Source organism: Castor canadensis, chromosome 8 (genome assembly GCF_047511655.1).
Source record: "Castor canadensis chromosome 8, mCasCan1.hap1v2, whole genome shotgun sequence".
Classification (NCBI taxonomy): domain Eukaryota; kingdom Metazoa; phylum Chordata; class Mammalia; order Rodentia; family Castoridae; genus Castor; species Castor canadensis.
Window position 1 is genome coordinate 17,691,684 of NC_133393.1, and position 25,185 is coordinate 17,716,868.

At 37.4% G+C, this 25,185-nt stretch overlaps 1 protein-coding gene across 6 annotated transcripts in view; it reads left to right on the forward strand.

Moving 5' to 3' along the window:
* Positions 1–25,185, forward strand: part of Btbd9 (BTB domain containing 9) — a 397,758-nt gene that overhangs the window by 14,753 nt on the left and 357,820 nt on the right. For all 6 annotated transcript variants that reach the window (XR_012450652.1, XM_074082279.1, XM_074082277.1 and 3 more), the window contains exon 2: positions 22,837–23,048. Coding sequence is in view for 5 of the 6 variants with exons in the window: in XM_074082279.1 (XP_073938380.1) it covers positions 22,864–23,048 (185 nt within the window). In the remaining variant the exon portion in view is untranslated. The remainder of the gene's footprint in view (positions 1–22,836; positions 23,049–25,185) is intronic.

Here is a 25,185-nt window from a genome sequence, read left to right on the forward strand (position 1 = left end):
TTTCTTCTTTTGAGAAAGTTTTGTTTAGTTCACTTGCCCATTTCTTTATTGGTTCATTAGTTTTGGGAGAATTTAGTTTTTTAAGTTCCCTATATATTCTGGTTATCAGTCCTTTGTCTGATGTATAGTTGGCAAATATTTTCTCCCACTCTGTGGGTGTTCTCTTTAGTTTAGAGACCATTTCTTTTGCTGAACAGAAGCTTTTTAGCTTTATGAGGTCCCATTTATCTATTCTATCTCTTAGTTGCTGCGCTGCTGGGGTTTCATTGAGAAAGTTCTTACCTATACCTACTAACTCCAGAGTATTTCCTACTCTTTCCTGTATCAACTTTAGAGTTTGTGGTCTGATATTAAGATCCTTGATCCATTTTGAGTTAATCTTGGTATAGGGTGATATACATGGATCTAGTTTCAGTTTTTTGCAGACTGCTAACCAGTTTTCCCAGCAGTTTTTGTTGAAGAGGCTGCTATTTCTCCATTGTATATTTTTAGTTCCTTTGTCACAGACAAGTTGGTTATAGTTGTGTGGCTTCATATCTGGGTCCTCTATTCTGTTCCACTGGTCTTCATGTCTGTTTTTGTGCCAGTACCATGCTGTTTTTATTGTTATTGCTTTGTAATATAGTTTGAAGTCAGGTATTGTGATACCTCCTTGGTTGCAGTAATCTTGTATGCCTTTGCATTGTTTTCATTGATTTCTTTCTGTACTTTCTATCATCCTCAATTAGATACTTAATTACCACACTTTATAATATGTACACTGTGTTAACTATGGAAGTAGTAATATGCCCTTTATTTGAGTGGTGATTACCACTCGAATTCTTTTGACACTGAGAAATCACTTAATAAGAATTTGTCAATTCTCCTAAATCTGGATAACTATGTTTTGCTTCCTCTCTACCTCTTGTAGTCATTGTTTCTCTGGGACCTTCAATTAATTCTTAGCTGCCTACACTTATCAGTGAATGAGAAATTTCTGAAGTCACTCATACCTTCTGTTTCAGGCTGGATTAGAGCAAGGACGTGTAGTCATTAAGTGGAGTGGTGAGTAACTCCCACTTTTTCTAGCTTCTCCTTGCACGTAAGTAGTTGAGTTAGAGTATGATGTGACTCCTTTATGGTAAGAGTTGACCTAACTCAGATCAGCTTTGGGGAGGAAATGCCCAGGCAGCTTCCCTTTCATCCACAAAACCTTTTGCCAGGTTATAATAGGTGCTGTGGATGCAAAAGAGAATTATGTATGGTTCATTCCCGTAATGAATTTGTAATCTGGTGGGAGAGCATATTTAAAGGTAAGATGTTTTAATGAAAAATCGTAAAGGCTGTGATAGAAATGTATCCTGAAGACTGCCAGCTTTAGAGTTCATATGCCAAGAATATTTACCCAATACTTCTAAGAGACAACTTAATGAAGTCTAGTGTTTAGGGAAGGTTCTTGGTGAAGGTGACACCTCACACAAGGCATTCAGAGTAATGCTTTACCTATGGAAGAAGGAAAGGGAATATGTATTTTAGGCAGAGAGATGGCAAGATATGTAAGGGTGAGTAATCTTAACTACCTTGGTGTTGCTGAAGCAGAAAATGAGAGGTGGTTGAAATCTGGAGGCTAGATACATAAACTCACTGGAAGGTATAACTCTGGGGAATAAACTCTTAAGGAGGCAGTAGTTGAAAGAAGAGACCAAGAGGTAAAAGGAGAACCATGAGCGGGGAATGTCACAGAGACCAAGGGAGTAAAGTTTCAAGAAGGGCAGGTTCTACAATGTCATATGCTGTGGAGACCCAGGAAGGTAAGGACGGAAAATGACTTGCATATTCCCATTAAGACATCATTGGTGGCCTTGGTGAGAGTAGTGGGCTGACTGTGAGACCTCAGTGGATTCTGGAATGAGTCATTGCTTAGAAAGAAGAGGCCAGGACTACAGATCATCTTAGAAAAAGTTTGAATGAAAACTAGACATGGGATTAGAAAGCGCAGGTGGAGCACAGGCAGAAGGTGGCTATAAACTCTGTATACTCAGCCCGAGGAAGCTGATTTGGGCTCAGTCCAGTAACTTGAAAGTCCTTGAAACTTTTAGGGGTACAGACTTAACTCATGAGAGTTAGAGTCAGATGCTTCCTCTGTAGCCTCCAGGTGAGTCTGACCTATTCCTGAGTGGAGTAATTTGCTTTAATGTGTTGTCAATGCAGTATATATGGTAGTAAATTGTCACCAGAATACATCATCCTAAATTATACTTTGGCAACAACAATAACATCAATAAGATGAGTGATGGTAGAGAGGAAGAGAATAGTGTGGAGTGACTGCTAAATGTCAGCCACTCTACCACATCCTTTGTGCATTTTCTTTTGTCCTCACAGCCACCCTATAGGAGCAGCCCATTTTCTCAAGAGATCCTCTAGCCTTGCCTCATCTCATCCCACCTTCTGCCTCTGAGTGGCTGCAGCTTGGGCACCTCTCTCAGTTTTCCCATCTGTAAAAAGCCTGGCTGTGATTCTTAAGTTCTTCCCAGGTCTAGGTTCTAGGTATCTGTGATTATTTACTAGTAGTGTTTTTATTTGTGTGAGAAAAAAGGCTAATAAGGGGATTCCCTCTCCCCAAGTGAATCAATAACTTAATAGTAACACTGTCAGGCTGCTCAGACTGAATAATTTATTTTCCTATCACAAAACAAGTACCCATTATGTATGTAGCCTTAGAAGGCTAGTGTAAAATAAATCAAGTAAATAGGGTTGGTGACAGGCCCTCCATCAGTTGCTACTGGCCCTGGGCACATGGTCAAATAGCTACCTGCAAGTTTGTATGATAATTTTAAAGTGTGTTATAGGTTAAGTGCTAAGCATATTTATTAATTTAGGAAGTAGTTTGGCATGTAGCCTTTAAAAATTGCATTATTATATTATCATAAATCTTGATTAAGGCAACAAAACATTTTTACTATGGCCAACTTCACATCTGGGGTGAAATATTTTATAGCGTGTATAATGAGCCAGTAGATGATGGTGATTCTGTGTTCACATCTGAAAAATGAGAGTTGGGAAATGAATTAGAAGCTTTAAAGTTCTGTTTAATTGTGAAAATTAATGTCAAGAAATAGCTTTGTGTGCCCAATGAGTACTTAATAACTGAGGAGGACACTCTAAAGAGGGAAATTCTGAGGCTTTCAGACCTCCTTAAATCCAGTTTTGAAAAAGGCTAGAATAAAAATATAATGCTAACGTGACCGTCAAAAACATGCCTTCAATATGCTATAAAAGGAAACAAAATTAGAGCTGGCGGAGTGACTCAAGTGGTAGAGCATCTGCCTAGCAAGTGTGAGGCCCTGAGGCCTCAGAAAAACAAACCAGGAAAATACTAGTCATTTTAAGATTAAATATTCTGCCAAATTGGAGTCCATGCATTCCAGGGACACTAAATGCGTGGAGGTGTGAGACAAGACGATGATATCTTTGAAAAGCCACAAGCTCCACATCTCTGCCACCCACTGTAGATGGAGCAAGTGAGAAGGCCCACTACCAGCAGCATCGTTGCGTACGTTTGACATTTTTATGGTGGTGGCGCTCTATCCATTCTTGCTCTGTAATCCTGTTTGGATGGTGTGGAGAGTACTCATAGCTGGAATGAACTGCAGAGAACTTTTAACCCTTCCATCTCATTTACAAGGGAGGGAACCAAAGCCAGAGAGTTGGCGAAGTGATAGACGAGGCAGGGCTCAGGTGTCCCAGAGCCCAGGCTAAGCCTCTTTACACTGCTGTGGGAACATCAGTCAGTGCCTCCAAATTGTGTTACTCTGTGTTTTCTCTGACCTATTTGTGTGGAAAGAGAAGGCCCTGGAAATACCCAGAAGACTGCTGCAGGTCTCCATGCAGGCTGTGTCTTGTGGCACTAATGTTAGCCTGTTAGTTCCTTACATGTAGGTTAAAGTGGACCTCTTTGCTGATGGGCCAACCTTCTTGGCATCAATCAGAGCATTTTTCCTCAGCTGCCGCATTTGTACCCTCTCTCTGCCTCTCCCTACATGTCTTCATCCTTCTTTTCATTGTGTACCAGCAGTGGGTAGTGTTAGTAGTAGCTATAGCAGTGGTTCAAATTTAGTGTTTGTTATATGCCAGGCACCTTAGTAACTTCACTTTCACCTCATTTAATTCTCTCAGCAGCCCTTTACTATTAGCTACATTTTCGGAAGAGAACAATGAGACTTGGCAAGGGGTGAAGCAATGTGTCCAGGTTACACAGTAGTAAATGGTGGTGCCAGAGTTTGAACTCAGGCAGTGTGACTTTGGCTACTCTTTATTGCTTTTCCTAAGACAATCTTGAAAGCAGTGCTGTGTACTAGGGATATAATGTGATCTGCAAATGCAAATCAGCCAGGCTAAAGAAAAAAGTAGAAAGAACCATGTGAAATTAGTTTATGAAGCCTAAGGAATGTTACTGGCCTCATATATCTAAAATACTGTTTGAACATCTAGTCAGTAAAATAAAATGTTTTGTTAAGTCTTTGAAATACAATGTCTGTTTTAACTTAGAGCAAATCTTAATCTGGACATTTCAAAAGCTGGGAATCCACATGTGGCAAGGTCTGAAGCTTCAGAGGGACAGGAGAGTTGGTGAAAAGTCTGACACTGTTCAAACCAGGGAGAGACATGTGTACACTCCCCCCCCCCCACATGCCCTATAGAGAATCAGCACATGAGGCTATTGAAAGAACCAAAGTAGTAGCTGCTGGGTCTGACTCAGTGACTCCTGCCAAGGTACCCTCAGTCTTGATTGAAAGTTAGGAGGTGGGGAGGGTTGAGAAGAGTGTTCTCTTACTGCCCTGAAGATGGTGTCTTTTTCTTTCCAAATAGACAATGTTAGGGTCAGGTGAGGTAGCTCACAGCCATAATCCCAGATGCTTGGGAGGATCACAGCTCAAGGCCAGCTCAGGCAAAAAGTTAATGAGACCCCATCTTTACCAACAAACTGGGCATGCTGGTGAGCATCTATAGTCCCAGCCACATGGGAGATGTAGGTCAGAAGATTGTGGTAAGATTTGAGACCCTATCTGAAAAATAACTAAACCAAAGAGGGCTGGGGCACAGCTCAAGTGGTAGAGCACCTGCCTGGTAAGAGCAAAGTCCTGAGTTCAAACCCTAGTACCATCTACCCTCCTCACCTCCCACAAAAAACATCCATTGGCATTGTTACTCACCATGGTTAGTTTCCTTAGTACTCCTTTTCTTGAGGTGCCTTGGGAATAAATAGGCATTTGTGGGCTGGCTACCCCATGTTGCAACATCATTTCTATGGAAAAGACTTGTAAATATCTCCTTTTTGGAATGTCATCTTTTTTTGGTTGTAAAGAGGGTGAGCTTGGGGAAGAAATGGCAGCTATATCTGCTTATGATCTCTAGGTCCTCACACAAGGTGAAAAGTAGGGACTTTTAGTTAGTGTTTAGGGATGGTCCTTATCACCTGCATTTTCAGATTCCTCCCCCTCATTGTAAGCCCCCACCAATTGTTGAGGTGAATATTAGCTGAGAAGCAGATATTCCTGGAATTGTGCAAATGGTTTCCTACCTGAACTTCCATTTTTAAACACTTTCTTCCTGTAGGTCCTCCCCATCTTAGAAAGTAATGCAGATTATCCTAAATAACACAGAAAGTATGGGAAAAATGGAGAGTTGTTCCTTCCTCTGTTATGAAAATGCCAAAGCTAGAGTTCTGTCCTTCTGTGAACAGAAAGAAGAGCCATGTGTCCGAGGTTTTAAGGGTGTGCTAACTGTCAGAATTCTACTCTGCTAGGGTTGCTTACATTCCACTGAAAATATTTGTAGCATTGACAATCAAAAATAGCTTCAATAACTAGAGACTGAGGGAGAACACCTTGAAAGGTACTGCATAGTAAAGTGGGTTTGTAACCTTAAAAATACTTGAAAAAAACAAAAAAAGAGGAAGGGAGACTTCTTTTTTTTAAAATTTTTATTTTATTCTTATGTGCATACAATGTTTGGGTCATTTCTCCCCCCTTCCCCCCGCCCCCTCCTTTACCCCCCCTTACCCCTCACTACCCAGCAGAAACTACTCTGCCCTTATCTCTGATTTTGTTGAAGAGCGAGTATAAACAATAATAGGAAGGACCAAGGGTTTTTGCTAGTTGAGATAAGGATAGCTATACAGGGAGTTGACTCGCATTGCTTTCCTGTACATGTGTGTTACCTTCTAAGTTAATTCCTCTTGAACTAACCTTTTCTCTAGTTCCTGGTCCGAAGGGAGACTTCTTAAACATTTACTTTTAATAATTTTAATAACTGAGAACAATTTCTACCTTTGTTTTTTTTTTGGTGAAACTGGGGTTTGAACTCAGGCTTTGTGCTTGCAAAGCAGGCACTCTGCTACTTGAGTCACATCTCCAGTCCATTTTGCTCTGATTATTTTCGAGATGGGGGTCTCTCCAACTATTTGCCCTGGCTGGCTTTGAATGGTGATCCTCCTGATTTCAGCCTCCCAAGTAGCTGGGATTATAGCTGTGAGCCACAGGCACCTCGCTTACATCTGTATTTTTATAACTGATTCTTGAGACTGACACGGATTCACACATTTGTGTCTCAAACCTATGCAGAGATCATTTTATTTCATTGTGGAACATAGGGAGAAGGGCCTAGTTACTGTCCTCTTAAGATTCGCATTTAGATACATTTTGCTGAATCCTTAAAATTCTGGTGTTAACCAAAATTCTATCTGCTTCTGTGTTCCCTCATTTCTCATTGTATTGCTTCTCCGTAAGGTTCATTTAGAGCTTTAAAAAATACATCCTTTTGATAAAACTCATCTCTTTTAATTGTTTTCGCTTTAACTTTTTGAAATGTCATTTATTTAAAAGTTAAATCTGTTCCTTCCTTCCTTCCTTCCTTCTGTCCATCTGTCCTACCTTCCTTATTGAATGTAGGGCCTCCGGCTTGCTAGATAGATACTCTACTACTTGATAGATACTCTACTACTTGAGCCACACCACGTCTAAGATCCTTTTCACCATGTCTGTATTTACTCAGTTAGTTTAATGCATATTTAGGTACCAGGAATGCGTGTATGTATATATACACATATATTACAAATTTATATAAACAGATCTTGTGCTACTGAGGTCTGCTTGTGTCACTTACTGCCCTTTGTCATTCAGGTCAGAATGTGCAGATGGATTGGGGATGTAGCTCAGTGGTAGAGTTTTTGCTTAGCAAGTGTGAGGCTCAGGTTTAATCCCTAGTACTGCAAAAACAAAACCAAAAAAATCCAGGTCTATTCACTCTTAGAAATGGCTTCATTGTATGGATGCATTGTAATTTATTTTTCCTCACTGTATTGATAGAGACCTAGTTCTACCCACCCCCTGCCAGCTTTTTAAAATGCCAAGCAATTCTGTATTTGATAACCTTGCATATTCCTAGAAATGCAACCATTAGGTTATAGAAAGTGTTTATTTAAAATTAAAATATTTAAAAAATAAAAATTTTTATAAAGTCTAATGAACTTACCTGCAAAACTCTGAACCAGTTTGTACTTAAAAGTATATAAGAACATTGTTTTCTACATGTATGATTTAGTAAAAGTATTGAAAGATGAAGGACCACAGACAATGGCCTACCTTCTTGGCACCTTGTCAAGACTGGAGGAACTTAGCATGTTTTAACCAGGTCTCAGCCCATCAGAACTATGAGCACTTCCCAGTTTCTGGTCTTTGTTCTCCTGAGGGCATCTTAGTTTAGACACATTTTTATCTGTTTCTGTCTTTTTGTTGTTATTGAAAGCAAACTTCCTTGTTAGTCTCCTATCTTCTCTTAGTGACCCTGCCCCTGACATGTTGTCTGCGGGAGCATCTTTCATTAATATCCTTAAAAAGCCATTGTCTTCCCCACCCATCCACAGAGTGTCTGGGTTACTTTAGATTTACTCATGGTACAGCCAAGAGAATGTTTTATGAATCTTATTTGGTCAGTAGCAGCTGATTCTACCATTTGCCAAGTAAAACAAGCTTCTTCATTTATAAACTCTGAGCAAGAAATAGATTGCAGGGTTTGTCTGTTGCAGCACTTCTGCTATACTTGATTGGCTTATGTTTATCAAACAATGCGATGTTGGTCCAATGAAATGAAGCCCAACTTAGTAACGTTTAAAAATTTATTAGCCATGATTTATATTTTTCTCTTAGGAATGACCTTCAAAAGGATACTCTGCTCATGCAGTATAAATACTTTCACTTCTTCTGTGTCAGTGTTTTTATTCCTGAGATGCCTGCGTAGTAGTCTCCTTTTCTAAAGGCAAGGTCCTAGTATTCATTCTTATTTCAGTTGGCTATGAGAATTTGTGTCAGTGACATCCCAAGTTGGTGCCATAGCTGAGCTGGTCAGATACTGAGATTGCGACATTAGGTGGAGAATCAACTGATAAAACTAAGAAGTAGTTCAGCCTTGGTGTGCTTACTGATGATGATGAAAGAGAGAATTCAAGATTGGGTGTGAACTGAGTTTGGTTCGTGAGTGTTGTTCAAAACTTAGGAGTCTACTCATAAATGCGTCAGTTATTCAGTAGCATCTTGGGGGTATTAGTGCACAGAATATAAAAGACCTCTCCACTACCCTTTACAGTTTTGTTCAAAAACAGAAGGAAAAAATACATTATTTTTAATGAGTTTTATTCTCCCACAGTGGAAGTGAAGAATATGTGCACCAGAAAAAGCTGAAAGGCAAGCCAGATAGTTGCTTATTCATGGGGGCCTGTGGAAGTTTAAAGCAAGGAAGAGTGACAGTTTCCTAGAAAAACTCCATTTTCCTAATGGGTTATTAGACTTCTTGGACTTAAACTCTATCCTAAGGTTTTCTGTTTCTAAAGTGAAAGTTGTTGACATGATTTGTTACTGTTTGTTCCCTTGCTCTTATTACACACTGTATATGGGGTTTGAGAAGAGCTCTCGGTCAGCTCATCGGCACATTTGCTGAGCCAGTCAGGCTCTGGCTTTGTTAGTAACTCTAGACTACATTGGGATAATTAACTCCATCTTTATATTTTTTTCCTATCACAATAGAGAATGGTGTCTTTATTCTTTTTAGAATAAAGACAAGGCTTTGTCTTTATTTTTTTATTTTTAGAATAAAACCAAAGGGGAGGAGATGATACCATAAAAACAGAACAAAAAGTCGAGTGTAACTTATGAAACTTCTTTTAGATTATGTTCTAGAATTGCAGAAATAAATGGTATAAGCTAAGAGCTTAGGTTGGACTGATTTCTCAGAATCGATCTTTTATTTCACAACTCACAGAAAATAGTCAAGATATTGGGGTTTAACAAACTGCAGTCAAATTACGCCCACTAGAACATTTTTATGTCATTCTACAAGTGTACAGCCCGTTTCCTCTACACAGACCATAATGCAGATGTTCAGCATAGCTTTGCCACAAAGAAATTAAATTGCTGCGGTTGATAATTCCAGTCTTTAATGGGAGTTCATGCTATACTAACCTTTATTAATTAGGAAGATATCATATAATTTAAATCTGGACAAGAATATTACAGACCTATGAGTTGCCAGTGAAGAAATTAAACAGAACTGGCTTGTCCTGTGGTTTCAAATATTATTACAACTAATAACCTATGTACCCATCATGGCTTTTTCATTGTTCTTTGGCTTTAGGGTACAGATGTTTTTCTCTTATTAGCATTCAGTTCCTCAAGTTTTTTTTTTTTTTTTTAAAGTACTGGAATTTGAACTCAGGCCTACACTTTGAACCACTCCACCAGCCCTTTTTTTTTGTTATTTATTTATTTTGAGAGAGGGTATCTTTAACTGTTTGTTCTGGCTGACTTTGAGCTGTGATCCTCCTGATCTCTTTCTCCTGAGTAGCTAGGATTGCAGGTGTGAGTCACTAGTATCTGCTCATTAGCTTTTCAGTGAGTTTGTTACCATGAAAGGCTGGGAGTCCAAAAAAAGGACTTTAAAAAATTTCTTTTTAAATGTAGATGCTGAGATGCGTAAGTGATAACTACTTACTAGTGTTGTAGTCATGGCTTGTCTTTCCCAAAAGTCATCCCTCTGTTAGGATACTGTCATATAAGAAGTCACATGTGGACCCCTCTGAGAGCCTGAGGGAAGATTGATGGCTGGATGAGGTAGGGCTGGGTACACATTCAGAACCTATGTGAAGAAGATCTGATACAGTTTTGCACCTGAACCATTTCTGAAGTAGCTGAAGAAGGTACTTTGTAGGGGAGAAGGAAGAAACAGTAAGCTTCCATATTTGTGGGAAACTTCAAAACAGAATGAAGCTCGTTTGGTTATTAAATATTAACTTTGTACAAGGAAACAATGAAGCTCATTTGGTTATTAAATATTAACTTTGTACAAGGATACTGTATTTGAATATTACTTTGTTTTCAGATATTTGGGGAAGGTTGTTTTAATTAGGGAGTAGGCCAGAGAGACTGAAGAAGGCTTGAATTGAATAGAAAATAAAAATAATACTGCAAATTGTAATTTGGGCATTTTTTTGACCTTGGGTGTTTTAGATGTTTTGTGATTGAATAATAAAGCAGTAGTTTTTCCAGCCACCACAGAATTCTCATTGCCAGAGTGAGCCTGCAGCATTGCCTAGTCTAGAAGAACATTTCTCAATAGATGGCCCAAGGTCACTGATGGGCCCTCATAAAACTATTGACAAATAACAGGCAGTCTCATAACCCTTCATTCACATATGTCCTCTGGCAGCTTACTAATAACCAGTCAAGAAGCATTCATATGCAAATATGGCATTCATAAATCTACATTAGTATAGTACTACAGTTTATAAAGAATTCTGCTATATTGTTCTGTCGGCTACTATGCAATATGCAGCAACATTGCAAAGCTTCCGTTCCACATACAAACGTGTGTAAGTTAGAATTATTTCATGTATTTGGAAAAACATAATCACCAGTTTTATGTTGGATTGAGCTTTTCAGTTTTCCTGTTTTCTTTTATAATTTACTTTTTAGCCTTACCATCATTTAAAATATTTATTGGCTGTTCATTTAACCCTGTAGTGTATGCTAATGCACATTTGTATCAATAGCAGTATTCTATAATTGTTTCGTAAGTAGACTTTACATTGCAGTTCAAATATAAATTATTCTCTGAATATTAATAAACAATGTGTATGTAAATCCCCCAAAAGATGGCTTGAAAAATGGTAGTTCATTCTTACCACTTAGGGCATATAACCTGGTCTGAATAGAGTATGCTACAGTTGGAGAACTAAAAGTCAGTTTGAGTCATTTCTGTTATCTTTTATGTCACTACAGCATAACTCTTGTAAGTTCAGGGCCTTGACAGACCTTGCTTTGAATCCATTTATAGACTGGGTCCTTGGACAAGTTACCTAATCTTGTCTGTATCTCAGTTTCCAGTCTGCATAGTGGAAAATTACAAAGTACCCACTTAGGGCTGGGCATAAAGCTCAGTGGTAGAGCACTTGCCTAACACATGTGAGGCCTTGGGTTTGATCCCCAGCACCAAAAGAAAAAAATCACCTACCTGATACAGTTTTTTGGATGTTAAGATGATAGATGGAAAGTGCTTAGGACTGTGACTGGTTTACAGAAAGTTGTAAGACTCAATAAATACAAGCCATTCTTTTTCTTTTTCTGAGATTGGGTCTCTCTGTGTTGCCTGGGCTGGCCTCAAACTCCTAGGCTCAAGTGATCTGCCTGCTTCAGCCTCACAAGTAGGTGGAACTGTAGGTGCTCACTTCTGTGCTCAGCCAATAGTAGCCAGCTATTTATTTATTTATTTTTAGTGTGGTATAAATCTATGCATCTATGTGCTAGGGAAGTGCTCCATCACTGAGCTGTGTTCTCTGCTTTAGCTATTTTTCTTAAGCAAGATGTACTGTATTCCTATTGCAAGATGGTTAATTTGCTAATTATAATTTTGTTTTAAGCTTGTTTGGGGGTTAAAACATTCAAAAATATTTACTAAACAAATATTAAAGCCTTTTGTGTGAAGGTTCATTGTTAATTATAGTTTGTTTCAAATGATCTTGATTATCTCAAATTTTGGACTTACCTCATAAATTTGATTACTTGGAGTAGAGTTATCATATTGGCCATTTTCTTATTATTTGCTTGTGCTGGCAATGTTACATTATCTTCAATCAGTGGTTTCTTTGTAGGAATCTTTTTAATTCATTTGTCATTCCGTGAACGACAGTTTAATTAAAACATTTGGAAAATTCACTTAAGCACGCACATATACACTTAATATTTCCCATAGACAAGTAAGGACACTACCTTTAGTCCTGTGTCTTTGTGGAATACCTACTCCTCTGTCAAGACGCCCATTTATCTTATGAGACAAGTACCTGTTTTTGGCATGCTTATAATGAGAGGAAGGCAGTGTCCACTCACACATTAAATATTTATGAAGTTTAACTTTTTGCATCATTTTTCCAGGTTAAAACCATTAGAAGTATAACTGTTTTCTTTCTAAATCCTTATAGTTTGTATTGTGTTCTCCCTAGGAACTGAGCAGCCCGTTTTGGAGAGCCAGTAGCCAATTATTTGAATATTAGTTCTTACACTAATATAAGAATATAACTGATAATTTTCTGAATTCCTGTTCAGAAATTCCTGCTCTGATTAACATCTTCGTAGTTGTTTTGGTATGGTACTGATGGAAGTATTTTACTTTTTAAAAATCATAAAATTGTGACCTCCTAGTTCTAGGATTGATGTTATTTGTTAGGTAGTCCTACCTTTCTCAGTAGCAAATGAGTTCCTCAAAGGTAGAGGCTTTGCTAATCTTTGTGATTCTATCACCAGTATTGGGCCTGTATCATAAAGAGAGCTTAATAAATCTTTCATTGAATGAATTATGTACATGTTCAGACAGAGGTAAGGAATCAGTACGGTTATTGGGAAATGGATTCACATGCACTCTTAAATCTTGTCAAATATTTTTGTTATGATACAGCTCAGTTAAAGCTGAGCATATCTATAAACATTTGTTTATAAACATAGAAAATTGTAGAATGATGAAAAAATGTAGAATGACAGCTTTGAAGCTGGGTTGGACACAACATTCAGACTTTCCCCAGAGTAAAAGATGGGTCAGGAGTCCCTGTCATATGAACCTTAGTTGTGTTTCTTCTTGTCACACTTCACTGCCTAGGTGAGGGTACTCTTCTGCATGGTTTAGAATTGGGTTCACAGAAAATTACAGTCAAAGATACACTTTGTAGTATGGTCAGTCTTCACCTCGTTATTCAGACTTCTGGGTGACAAACAGAGTATGTATCAAAAGAAGTGAAGTATCCTTCCCGTGAGAAAGTGGAATGTGATTTTTTTTTTTGAGTGTTTAAGATGCAGACGGGACATCATTTATCTCCCCAAGCTATATTAATTTAAAGTTTAAGGAATAGTACTTCAAATTACACACCACATGGGTACCAAGAGCAGAAAGAAATTGCTAAACCATATGCTTGTAAATGCCATCTCTTTCCTCAAGAGAAAGATCATTTATATTTTGCAATTAAAGAGCAGAAGGTCTTTTCCCCCATAAAGGCCTTTCAGTCAGGAAATATGTTGGGTGGAGAGGGCTTCCCTGGGGAGATTCACACAGTGTTCAAGGACTCATTGGCATCTCCACCTTGTGGAACTTTCTTCTTGGACTACTTCCTGATTAAACCCTGGAGAATAAAATTTAATTGTAAAAAGTGTAGCTAGCTCTTGTTAAGTTAAAGTTTGTAAATAGTTCTGCTGAAAATGAGCATTAAGTAAAGAAATTGATATTTAGGTCAACTTGGTTTTTTCCTCCATAAGGTGTGATTATAGCATTACAGTGTTATGAGCTACATATGGTACTCTCATTTCATTGATGGACATTGTTTATTATTTTGGTTAGAACAAATGGATATGGGTTCTTACTGCATAGTAAATAGGCAATAACCCTCAGTATTTTCATACTGCTGATTTTGTAATTTTTAAAGTTTTTTTAAGCATTTGAATCAAAGTCAGCTAACCAAGAAAAATAATGTAGTTCTTTATTATCCCTGGTAAATAAACCCATGTGAGGTCCCAGTACCCTCAATTAATAATTGTATATGACACCATGAAAAGTAACATTTCCTGGCTGAAACATTTCTGTCCTCTCTTAGACTAAGTCCTTGTTCTTCCTGCCCTCCTTCTTTTCTTCCTCCCACTATAAGGGAATAGTTTGAGTGAGTAGATTATCCAGCATCCTTGCCTTCTGTTGTGAAAATCAGCAAGTTTAGACTCTAGGACTGTAACAGGAGTAAGTCTCAGAGCATTTTGTGTCTGGGAAAATCTGTCTTAAGTCTGTAAAAAGTCAGTGTGCAAATCTCTTAAATGAAGACCACATAGTGTCATAGAAGTTCATGCTGCCCAGGTATGAACTGTTTTTTTTTTTTTTTTTGGTCTGTTTTAGTGTAATGAACTTTTTGTCTTTGTTTTCAGGTTGTAAATTAATTTTTATCTGTAGAGACAGCATACAGTCCCTCTGCCATTTCTGTCTTAGTCACTAAAATCAAGTACTACTGGTTGTGGCAAATTTAAAGCACCTATTCTCTCATATTCCAACCAGTGTGTTGTAGCATAGTAATCAAACTTACTGAAATATTTGTGTATAGTTTTATTGCAAATAAAACATGATTCCTGTAAGACATTAAAACACTGTACAAATATGCAGCATGTGTTTCCACAAGCTGGATTAACCCTTGTTTAACAACTTTATATATATCTCTTATTTTTCTGTATTTATATTTTATTTTATTTGCTTAAACAAGATTTTGCTATGTTCCGTTTTGTAGCATTTATTTTTTCAAATAAATACACTTCTTTAAGATTTTTCTAATGTCACGAGGTTTTTCCAGTTTTTGGCTGTTACGGAAAGTACTTAAAGTTGACATCTTTATGTATTGAATTTTATACTCTGTGTGAATATCCAGTTTATTTTTTCAAGATGGCTAGCCAACATCTTTTTTTTTTTCATTTTTCTTTTATTATTCATATGTGCATACAAGGCTTGGTTCATTTCTCTCCCCTGCCCCCACCCCCTCCCTTACCACCCACTCCCCCCCCCTTCCCCCCCCAATACCCAGCAGAAACTATTTTGCCCTTATTTCTAATTTTGTTGTAGAGAGAGTATAAGCAATAATAGGAAGGAACAAGGGATTTTGCTGGTTGAGATAAGGATAGCTATACAGGGCATTGACTCACATTGATTTCCTGTGCGTGGGTGTTACCTTCTAGGTTAATTCTTTTTGATCTCACCTTTTCTCTAGTTCCTGTTCCCCTTTTCCTATTTAGCCAACATCTTTAATGAAAAAAAAATCCCTATTTCTCCCCTTTGAATTAAAAAGCACATTTATAGAAATACTGAATTTCTACCTATATTTGGATTTATTTCTGGAGTAATACGTTCTGTTGAGCCATCTTTCCTGTGACATTGTTTTAGCGCTCTGATTCATGATTTGCTCTCCTGTCTCATAAGCTGGCCCCATCTCATTGCTTTTCCTTTCTAGATTGTAGCCCACATTACATATTTATTCTTCCCTTTGAACTTTTTATTCCAGTTTACTTTAAAAACTGTTGTGATTCCAGTGAGGATTATTTTTAATTCCTGGATTAATTAGAACTATGGGTCTCAGCTTAAGAAACCTTTTGATAGCAATGTAGCTTAATGGTATAGCATTGCAAAATCCTCTTGATAAACACAGAGTTCTCACTCTTGGATTTTCTAGTATATGTGTCTAATATTTAATAAAATATTACATTTTAAACTGTGTACCCATAACAAAACTGTTTTGTTGAATTTCACTTTGTGAGGCTTCTATTACAGTAGCATTTTTTTTATCACAATATAAAGTATAGTGAAATAGCAAGTATGCTTTTTCTATACAGTGGTTTAGGGATGATTGAGCTCTTTACAACATCACATTCTTCTATTCCTAAACAATATGTGTCTCTTCATTTGTTTTTCTTGAATTCTCCAATAGGGTTTTAGAATTTTCTTTGCTTGTCCTGTGAGGTTTTTTCTTTCTGTTTTTGTGTGCTGGGGTTTGAACCCATATCCTGTGCATACTAGGCGAGTCAATACCACTGAGCTATATCCTAGCCCTTGGTTTTTTGGGACAGAGTCTTGCTGCATAGCTCAGGATGGCCTTGAACTTGCTATGTATCCCAGGGTAGCCTGAACTCAGGATACTCCTGTCTCTGCCTCATGTCCCACCATGCCGGCTGACCTTATTCCTAGATATCATTTGCATTTTATAGTTTTTTAAGTACAAGTTTTTTTTTTTTTTTTTTTGGTGGGGGTGGGGGCTGCTGCTGGATTTAAACTCAGGGCCTTCCTTGTGCTTTCTAGGTAGGTGCTCTACCACTTGAGCCACTCTACCAGCCTATAAATTGCAAATCTTTTCCCTCATGTTTTCTAGGTGGTTGACTTTGGCATGGCATGAAAGAATGCTCTATACTTTCATATAATTATTTTATGTGGTTACCTTGGTGACCCTTCCTGATTTTCTTTAATTCTTTTTTTATCGAGTCCCATGCATTGCTCGTATGGACAGTCATTGTCTGCAAATAATGATGACTTTGCCTCTTTGTTTCCTAATCCATTTATCTTGAATTTGGTTTTCCTAATTGCATTATCTTTTGTTCTTGGAGAATGTTAAGAGAAATAAGAGTAGATATCCTTGTCTTATTTCTGAGCTTTATCTCTGAATATTTCTTATTTTTATTAACCATATGGTTACACCTGTTACTTAGGCTATGTGTATGTGTGTATCAAGTTAACAAAGTACCTTTTACAAATAAAGTTGGTAATGAATGATTAAAAAGACACATTAGCTTTTATTAGCTAATTATACAACTTTCTCCTCCTTCGTCCTTTTAATTTAAGAGTTACTTTTTTTTCTTCATATTCATTTGTTCTTGGAATTCATCCACTTTTTTATGAATCCTGCTATCTAATCTGTTCCCCATTCTTTTATTTAGCAGGAAAATATTTTACTTATTGTTTCCCAATATTTGATTTACTAGGATTTTTTGTTAATTTTTTTTTTTTTTGAGCAAATGGGTGTTGTTACATCTTTGTGTCAAGATTATATTGGCTTCATAGGATGAAGTAGAAACCTTTTTCTCCTATGCATAAAAGCAGTATAAGTAACATTGGAATGGTCTGACCTTTGACATTCAGAAGAAACCTGTCCATAATGCTGCTTGGATCTGACATATTGGGAGGGAAGGGGTTAGGGTTTAGGAAGTTGGGTAGAGTAAATTATTCATTTATTTCTTACCATTCATTTCTCTTATCCATGTCTAAGATTAAAAAAGTATGTTAGTTAACAGAGCAGGAATTTTCTTTTTTTTTCTTTGAAATCTGCTTGCAAGGTTGGCCCTTGTTGGCATCTGAAAATTTAGATTTTGAATTGACTTCTAAGAGTGGCATACTGTGCCCAAGCTGTGCAATAGTGTAGTTTATACTGGAAACCTACTTTTCTTTGGAGAATCTGGAATTTGGATCTGTACTAGGCAGGGGCTACCTATGTGGAAAGCCCGCAGTAAGCACTCTGGGCTTTGAGTCTCTAATGAGCTTTCTGGGCAGAAACATTTTTCTTGTGTTCTTACAACTTGTTGTTGATGGACTTCAGCATGTCCTTTGTGACCTTGGGAAGCTTGTGTCTGCTTTTCTGTGGGTTTTGCCCTGTGTGTTTTTTCCATTTGCTGATTTTGCTTTGTATACTTTTGCTGCAGTAAATCACAGCATATGCTCACATATGCTAAGCTATGTGAATCCTCCTAATGAATCACTGAACCTGGAAGTGGTCTTAGGGACCCCTGGCATAGTACCCCTATGAAATGTTGACTTTTAAAGAGACTGAGTAGCCTTAAAAGCTTTACTCTTTACAAGAACTGAAGTTCTTTAAACTCTAAACTCAGCTACTGCAATCTTTCTGACCAAACAAATAATCCCTACTCTTAGAAAAAAGGAATGAGAAATAGGATTCTAAATTGTGAAATTTTTGAATGAATACTTTCTCTTCTTATTATAGGTTGTATCTTTATAATTTAAGTAAAATCTTTTAGAAGATTTCAGCATCTTATGGGAGATGCTGTCCTGGATTAGAAGCTCTCTGAGAGCACAGAGCCCAGGAGACATTATTCTGGGTGTCTTCCTAGCTTTTGGTACAGTGCCTGCTTCATTTAGTTTCTCAATAAATATTTTACATGAATGAGCACAGAAAACTAATTTCAGTTATAAGTTATTCTTTGATAATGTGCCTTGAAATTTTGTTCTATTTTTTTAATTGTTGTTGCACCTCCCCCCAGTTAGAAGCCAAAGTATAGAGCCAATTCTAAATTTTCTTGTATACTAGTTTTGAAATTTGCCAACATTTGTAAAATTCATAAATGAAATCTTTCCATATGATAATTCTTTTAGCTATCATTTGCTACATATAAATTTCTCTAAAATTCAATGGCTTAAATAGATAACCATTTTATATTTTATTCATTTTTGTGGGTCAGAATTTGAGCAGGGTTCATCTGGGTTGGCTTGTATGTGTAGCACCTGAGTCTGTTGGAGTTGGGATATCCTTACATATCTAGCCTCTCAACTAGAATGGCTCAGATGGTAGCAAGCAGATTGGAAGGACTTGACTAGGATCAAATGTCGGGGACCTTGGTCTTCATTTCACCTGGGATCTTCTCTGAGCAGTCTGAAGGCCTCTCCACATGCTCAGGGTTCCCAGTGGTACAAAAGCGGAAGCTTTTGCTAAACTGTCTCAAGGCTTAGGAACCCCACTTCTGTTGGTTAAAGTGATCCCAGGGACAGCCCAGATTCAAGGGGAGAGGAAATGGAACCCACATTTCAGTGGGGAGGTAGATAGGGAAAGGAAAGGAATTGAAAGCAGCAATCTTTGGGATCATCTACCCCAGTAATAATACATTTGTACCAACTTTTCAAAATTTCCTGTCCTCTTCATAAACTTTGAATTTACATGTTGTATTCTTGTTTTGTAGTTGAAGTGTCTTGGTTTTATGTGACAGGGCAAAACAAAGAAATCTTAAAAGGCAGTGTGGCAGAGTTATAATATGTAACTTGAAAAAGGAACTATTTACCATGACCATGTCATTAAAGGTGTGGGAATAACTTCATAGGAGTTAGAAGTTTGTCAGAGGTCTCATATACGGTCAATGGCAGAATAACTTAGAAAGCTGAAGAAACAAGTTATTGTACAGTTGTACACCATGAACTTTAAACATCTTTTTCCTTTATTATTTATCAAGTTAAAAATTGATGACTTAAAAATTAAATTTATGGATGTGTAGCTTCTAAAAACATGTTTTTTTCCCTTTTTTTAAAGAAAAAAGCTGTCAATTTGTAGATAAGCTAACCCATTGGTGAAAATACTCAATTTTCTGCATGTAAACCATGCATTGATAATTTTGTTGGCATCATTTGCCTCTTTGCAATACTATCCAAAATAGAATTATATCCTAATTGAATTTTCTCAATGAATAATTTGCTTGTGAACTTGTGTATCTAAGGGATATGAACTGTGTTAGCTTTGTATTACTATAACTACCTAAACACCTGAAGCAGGTTAACTTTAATAAGAAAAGAGGTGTACTTAGCTTATATTTTTGAAGATTCAAGGGCATGGTTCTGGCATTGGCTCAGGACTCAATGGCTGATTATTATAGTGGGAACACATACAGGAGGAAGAAATCACCTCAGGAAGCCAGAATGCTGGGTAGGTAGGCGAGGCTTGCTCTTTTTATAGCTAGCTTTTTGAGAGAGCTACCAAGGGATTCCATGAGAATGACCTTGATCCCTTCCAAGGGCAGTGTAAGGACTTCCCAGTAGGTCCCCCCATTAAAGGTTACATAACACTTGCTAATACACCACCTTTGTGACCAAGCCTCTGATACATGGACCCTTGGAGGCCGAGCCACACCCAAACCATAGGATGCACGTACAACTGTCTAAACCAGTGGCTCTTTTCCTACCTTCTCATTAGAATCACTTCAGAATGGTGATTCTAATGCCTGGGTCCCGATCCAAACCAATTAAGTAAGAATCTCTGATGGGTGGAACTCAAGCATCTTTTTTTTTTAAGCTCCCCTTGTGGGTCCAGTGTATTTCAAGCTTTTTGAGAGTCACTGGTCTAATTAAAATTATTTCTATGTGCCAATAAAAATTGTGTTTATTCTACACTTAAGTGGCTGTTTTCTGTACCCAGCAATATTCTCTTTATGTTTCCACTTGGAAAAACATCATGTAAATTTAGCAAAATGAAATTATATGTATTAAGAAGTGAAGATCTGGAGAACTTTTTAAGATAGATATTTTACATATGTAATATGATGTTTCAGTTGAAGAATTATAAATTTCCCTTCTGAGTTAGTTAACCAGAAATTAACCAATTATTGTTCAGCAAGACTCATTTAGTAAATGATTTGGATCTTGGCCATGATTAGTTAAATAGTAAGAGACTCTTAGGTATGTCTTGCACCCTATAGCCAGGAAGAGTATGTTTTGTCTAGGGTCATGCACTACTACTAAAATAGTGGATCATAAATGTAAGCATTCCTGTTGAGAGGAATGGGATTTTGAAGTTAGGTTCCAGTAGCTTTCAGAATTTTATGGACAACGTGGGAAATGACCATGTTATTTTGAAGTTGGATTACCAGCAGAAACAAAACAAAACAACAACCCTGTTTGATCCTTTGTCTAGGGTACAGTTAGTTCTTGACCATGTTAGACCAGGGATTAGAAACTATGATCTGTGGGCCAAATTCAGCTCTTTCTCTATAAATAGTTTTATTAGGACATAGCTATGATCATTCATTAACTTACTGCCTGTGGCTGCTTTTAGGTTCCCAAGACAGTGTTGAATAGTTGTGACAAAGTTTGTATCATGGACAAAGCCTAAAACATTTACTATCTGACCCTTATCAGAAAATGTGTGACTATTACATCATACATTGCCTGCCAGTGCTTCTAGATAGGTCTTTTAAAGCTGAATTTGGTCTTTTAACACAAGTGTCTGGAAGTGATTCAATTTTGAGGGCTTTCAAATGGAGGCTGCAATCGAGGGAGAGCGATTTGCCTTGGTAACAAGGAGATTATGCTGCTTATCCTCTGACGCTCCTACAATAAGGGTTGCTCACTTTCATGGGCTGGGTGTCTCCTTGCCTGGCTCACCCACTGTATCCTCCTGAATCACAGTCTGTGCTGTTGGTGCTGTCGAGGGCGGACATATGATAGCAGACATCTAAGGAATTTGGTCCATGAAGAGCTTCACTGCACTCGGAAGACAGAAAGACTTTTTCCAATACCTTGTTAAAAATAGATCTAGATATGGAAGCTTAAAGATCAAGCTCTTGCTGGGCCCTGGTGACTGACTCATCTTGTAATCCTAGCTACTCAGGAGGAGATATCAGGAGGATCTGATTTGATCTGGTTGAAAGCCAGCCCAGACAAGTAGTTTGTGAGACCTTATTTCAAAATACCCATCACAAAAAAGACTGGTAGAGTGGTTTAAGTAGTAGAATACTTGCCAAGCAAGCATGAGGCCCTGAGTTCAAGCCCCAGTACAAAAAAAGGAAAAAAAAAGAAAGAACGGAAAAGATTAAAGCTGTTAAATCTTTAGTCCTGGTCTAAATAGAGTTACAGAAGGTAGAAGTCCAGTGGAGAGATATACCTGGCTCAGTTCCTAGTCTCATGCACCTTAGATGGAGACCTCTGAGCTACCAACTACCTCTTTACCTGGGACACTTGAATGCTAGCAAAGCATATACTTGCTGTGTTCCTTTCACCTGGCAAAGCACTACCCGTAAATAACTTGAGGTTTTAAAACTACAAATATTTTTAGCTTTCTAAGATTATAACTCCCCTTTCTAATATGCAAAGCTATTAATTAATTTTTAGTCCCTTTATTTTTCAGTTATTTTGTAGAAAGACATTGCATATAAAAGCAAGGAAGGGCCTGTAGATAAAATGTAATGGTATTCTGGTAAGCACTAGGCACCTGATCATCAGAGCCACAGGTTTAGAATGGAAGTTATACTTTTTTTTGAGATGGACTTGCTTCAATCTCATGATCTTCTACCTTAGTCTGGAATTGCAGGAGTGCACCACCATGCCTAGGTGTAAAGTTACAATCTTGAGAATTATTTGGGAGGGGTTAGGATATTCCTATAAACTTTCATTAATAAATGTCAAGTTATTTTTGTTACCTCAGAATACTTCTATAAAATACTTAAGAATGGTTTTAGACCAAAATCTCTCATATGAAATCTGATTATTTCATTTATTCTTTTTGTAATTTAGGCCAAGATCTATACCTGAAAGATTTGTCTGGGTATAGTACCCAACCTTACTAAATAAATTTATGCTAAAAGAAGAGTTTTCTGCCTGTTGTCTTTTCTTTTCCTAAGGTACTGTAGGGAACCTATATGTGGCTGAATTTCCTAAATTGTAATAGTTCCACGTGCTGATAGTGTTTGAAGACCCTGGTATATTTGCTTTCCTAGTGTGGATAAGGCAGTGAAGGTGATGGAGTTAATGAAAGGTTGAGTTGTTTCATAGACTAGAGTAATAAAGAAACCATTGATCCTGTGGAGGCTGAAGCAGGAGGATTGTAAGTTTGAGGCCAGCCTGGGCTGTACAGCAAGACTCTGTCTCACAAAAAAAAAAAAAAAAAAAATCATCCATAATGAATTTTCTCTTATGCAGTTTTTTTTAGTTGGCTATGTGTATGATATATGATTTACTAACTCTCATCCCTTCTTTATATAATAGGTCAGTGACTATCATCTATTCCACAAGATGAGTAATAGCCACCCTCTCCGCCCCTTTACTGCAGTAGGGGAAATTGATCACGTGCACATTTTGTCTGAACATATTGGTGCCTTGTTGATTGGGGAAGAATATGGCGATGTCACATTTGTTGTGGAAAAGAAACGGTTTCCTGCCCACAGGGTTATTTTAGCTGCCAGGTGCCAATATTTTCGGTAAGTGTCTAGTACTTTTTCGAAGATACAAATTACCTGTACAAAACACTGGTATTTTCTATTCTATGAGAAATAGAAATTGTAATCAAGTATTACAATAATTCTATCAGTCCTTTACTTCAGTACCTATACAAATTCCATCTTTATAGGTTTTTTGTTATTTTTGAGAATAACCTTTTCCTTTATAGATCATCTTAGATTTATGGGGTTAGAAGGCTTCAAAGACTAGACAGTACCAGTCTACTAATTTTCAAGGTCTGAAGAATGTTTCTTAGGTTGAGTCTTTGTTGTCCTGTCTTTTCCTCACAGTAGATGACAAATAGGACTTACATGATTTACTGGCGATAGACTTCTTGTTGAATAGGTAAGCTGTCTTCCAACCAGCTAAAAGATATGAATGCCTATTGGTTTCAGACACTAAGGTTTAGGATCTGTAGGAAACTCAGATGTGCAGTTTGACAATCCCAAATTAAAAGAAACAGCTATCAAGATTAAACAAAATATTCTTCAGGGTTATAAATGTTAAACAGATTTCTTGATTGCTGTGTATTTTACCTAATATTGGTTAAAGGGAATCACTGAATTCTTGACTGAGTGATGATTCATTCTTGATAATGGATCTTTTTATCTTTATAAAACTAAAGATAGTCCATAGAAATACAGATTTGGCTGAAGAAGTCGATATTTAAAAGTGGAGATGTCTGTGTCTTGGAGGAGATTTCACTTACCTTTTAGTGAAAATTGCAGTCTGGCTTTTACAATCAGGATTAACTAAGACAGCAAGACCACAGCACCTAGAGTCACACACATTGTGGTCAAGTGTGTCTCTTAGAAATATATGCTTTCTAGCTAGAGCTCCTACAGTTCCTTAGGAGTGTTTTAAAACTTAACCATTGTGTGTAAATCAGATGGCACCGAGGGTGAAACCAGTAGCTTAGAGAATAGAGAATAAGAGTTCTAGTTAATACTCTCCTATTCCCCTTCCCAGTGGTCAAGTGTACCAAGGTATCTAGCCTTGGTCTGGTCATTACTTGTTACCAGCCTATGTCCTTGTATACTTTCCTTTTGTGTTTTCCTTGTCTTTTCTTACTTTTGCTGTAGTCATTACTATTAAAGGGTCTTTTAAGATTTATTCTTTATTAAATCAAAATTTTCAGCCTTATTTTTGGAACATTGTATATCTTTAAAAAATAATTGGAGGCCAGGCATGGTGGCTCATACATGTAATGTATGAGGCAGAGATCAGAATGGTCATAGTTTGAGGCCAGTCCTGGCAAAAAAAATTAGCAGGATTCTGTCTCAGCCAATAAGCTTCATGTGGTGACACATACCTGTCATCCCAGCTACACAGGAGGATCTTGGTCGTCCAGGTCTCCTAAAGCAAAAGTACAAAACCCAATCCAGAAAATAACTAAAGCAAAAAGGGTTTGGGTAGGGAGTGGGTGTGACTTGAGTGGTAGAGCACCTGCATAGCAAGCACAAGGTATTGAGTTCAAATTTTAGTACCACTCCCCCTACCAAAAAAAAAAGAAAAAAAAGGAAACAATTGTAGGTGGTATCTTTTAGATGATCTATAAAATCTTAGAAGAAACTCACATACTTTTAGAAACTTGAAGATCATATTGAGTGAATGAAATATGCTCCCTCCATGTACTGATGTTCTTGATGTCTCTTTGTGGGTATTGAACCTTCATTTGATGGCTTATTTGGCTAAGCTCCAAAGCATTGCAAGTGCTCTCTTAGATTCTTACTATTAACACTATTCATGTGCAAAGAAAAGTTAATTGTTGGAAGTCAAGAGAGGCCAGAGTAAGTATTGTCACAAGAGCCTGTCAATTCCCAGCTAAGGACAAGCTAATTCCATAGGAGGAAACTTCATAGTAAACATGAACCCTTCCTTACCTACCTTCCATAACCTAGGAAAGAGTCAACACAGACTTTTCCAAGGTAGCACCTTGTTGATCTCCGTTGATCTTTCTAATGGCTACGTAGCATGTATAGTCACCATGTTCTGTTGATAGATATTTGATTTTTCTCAGTGTTTTGTTATATATCCTTATATATTTATCTTTACTATATTATTTTTCTAGAATTAAGTCCTAAAAGTGAGATTCATGAGTTGAAGGGTATGCACATT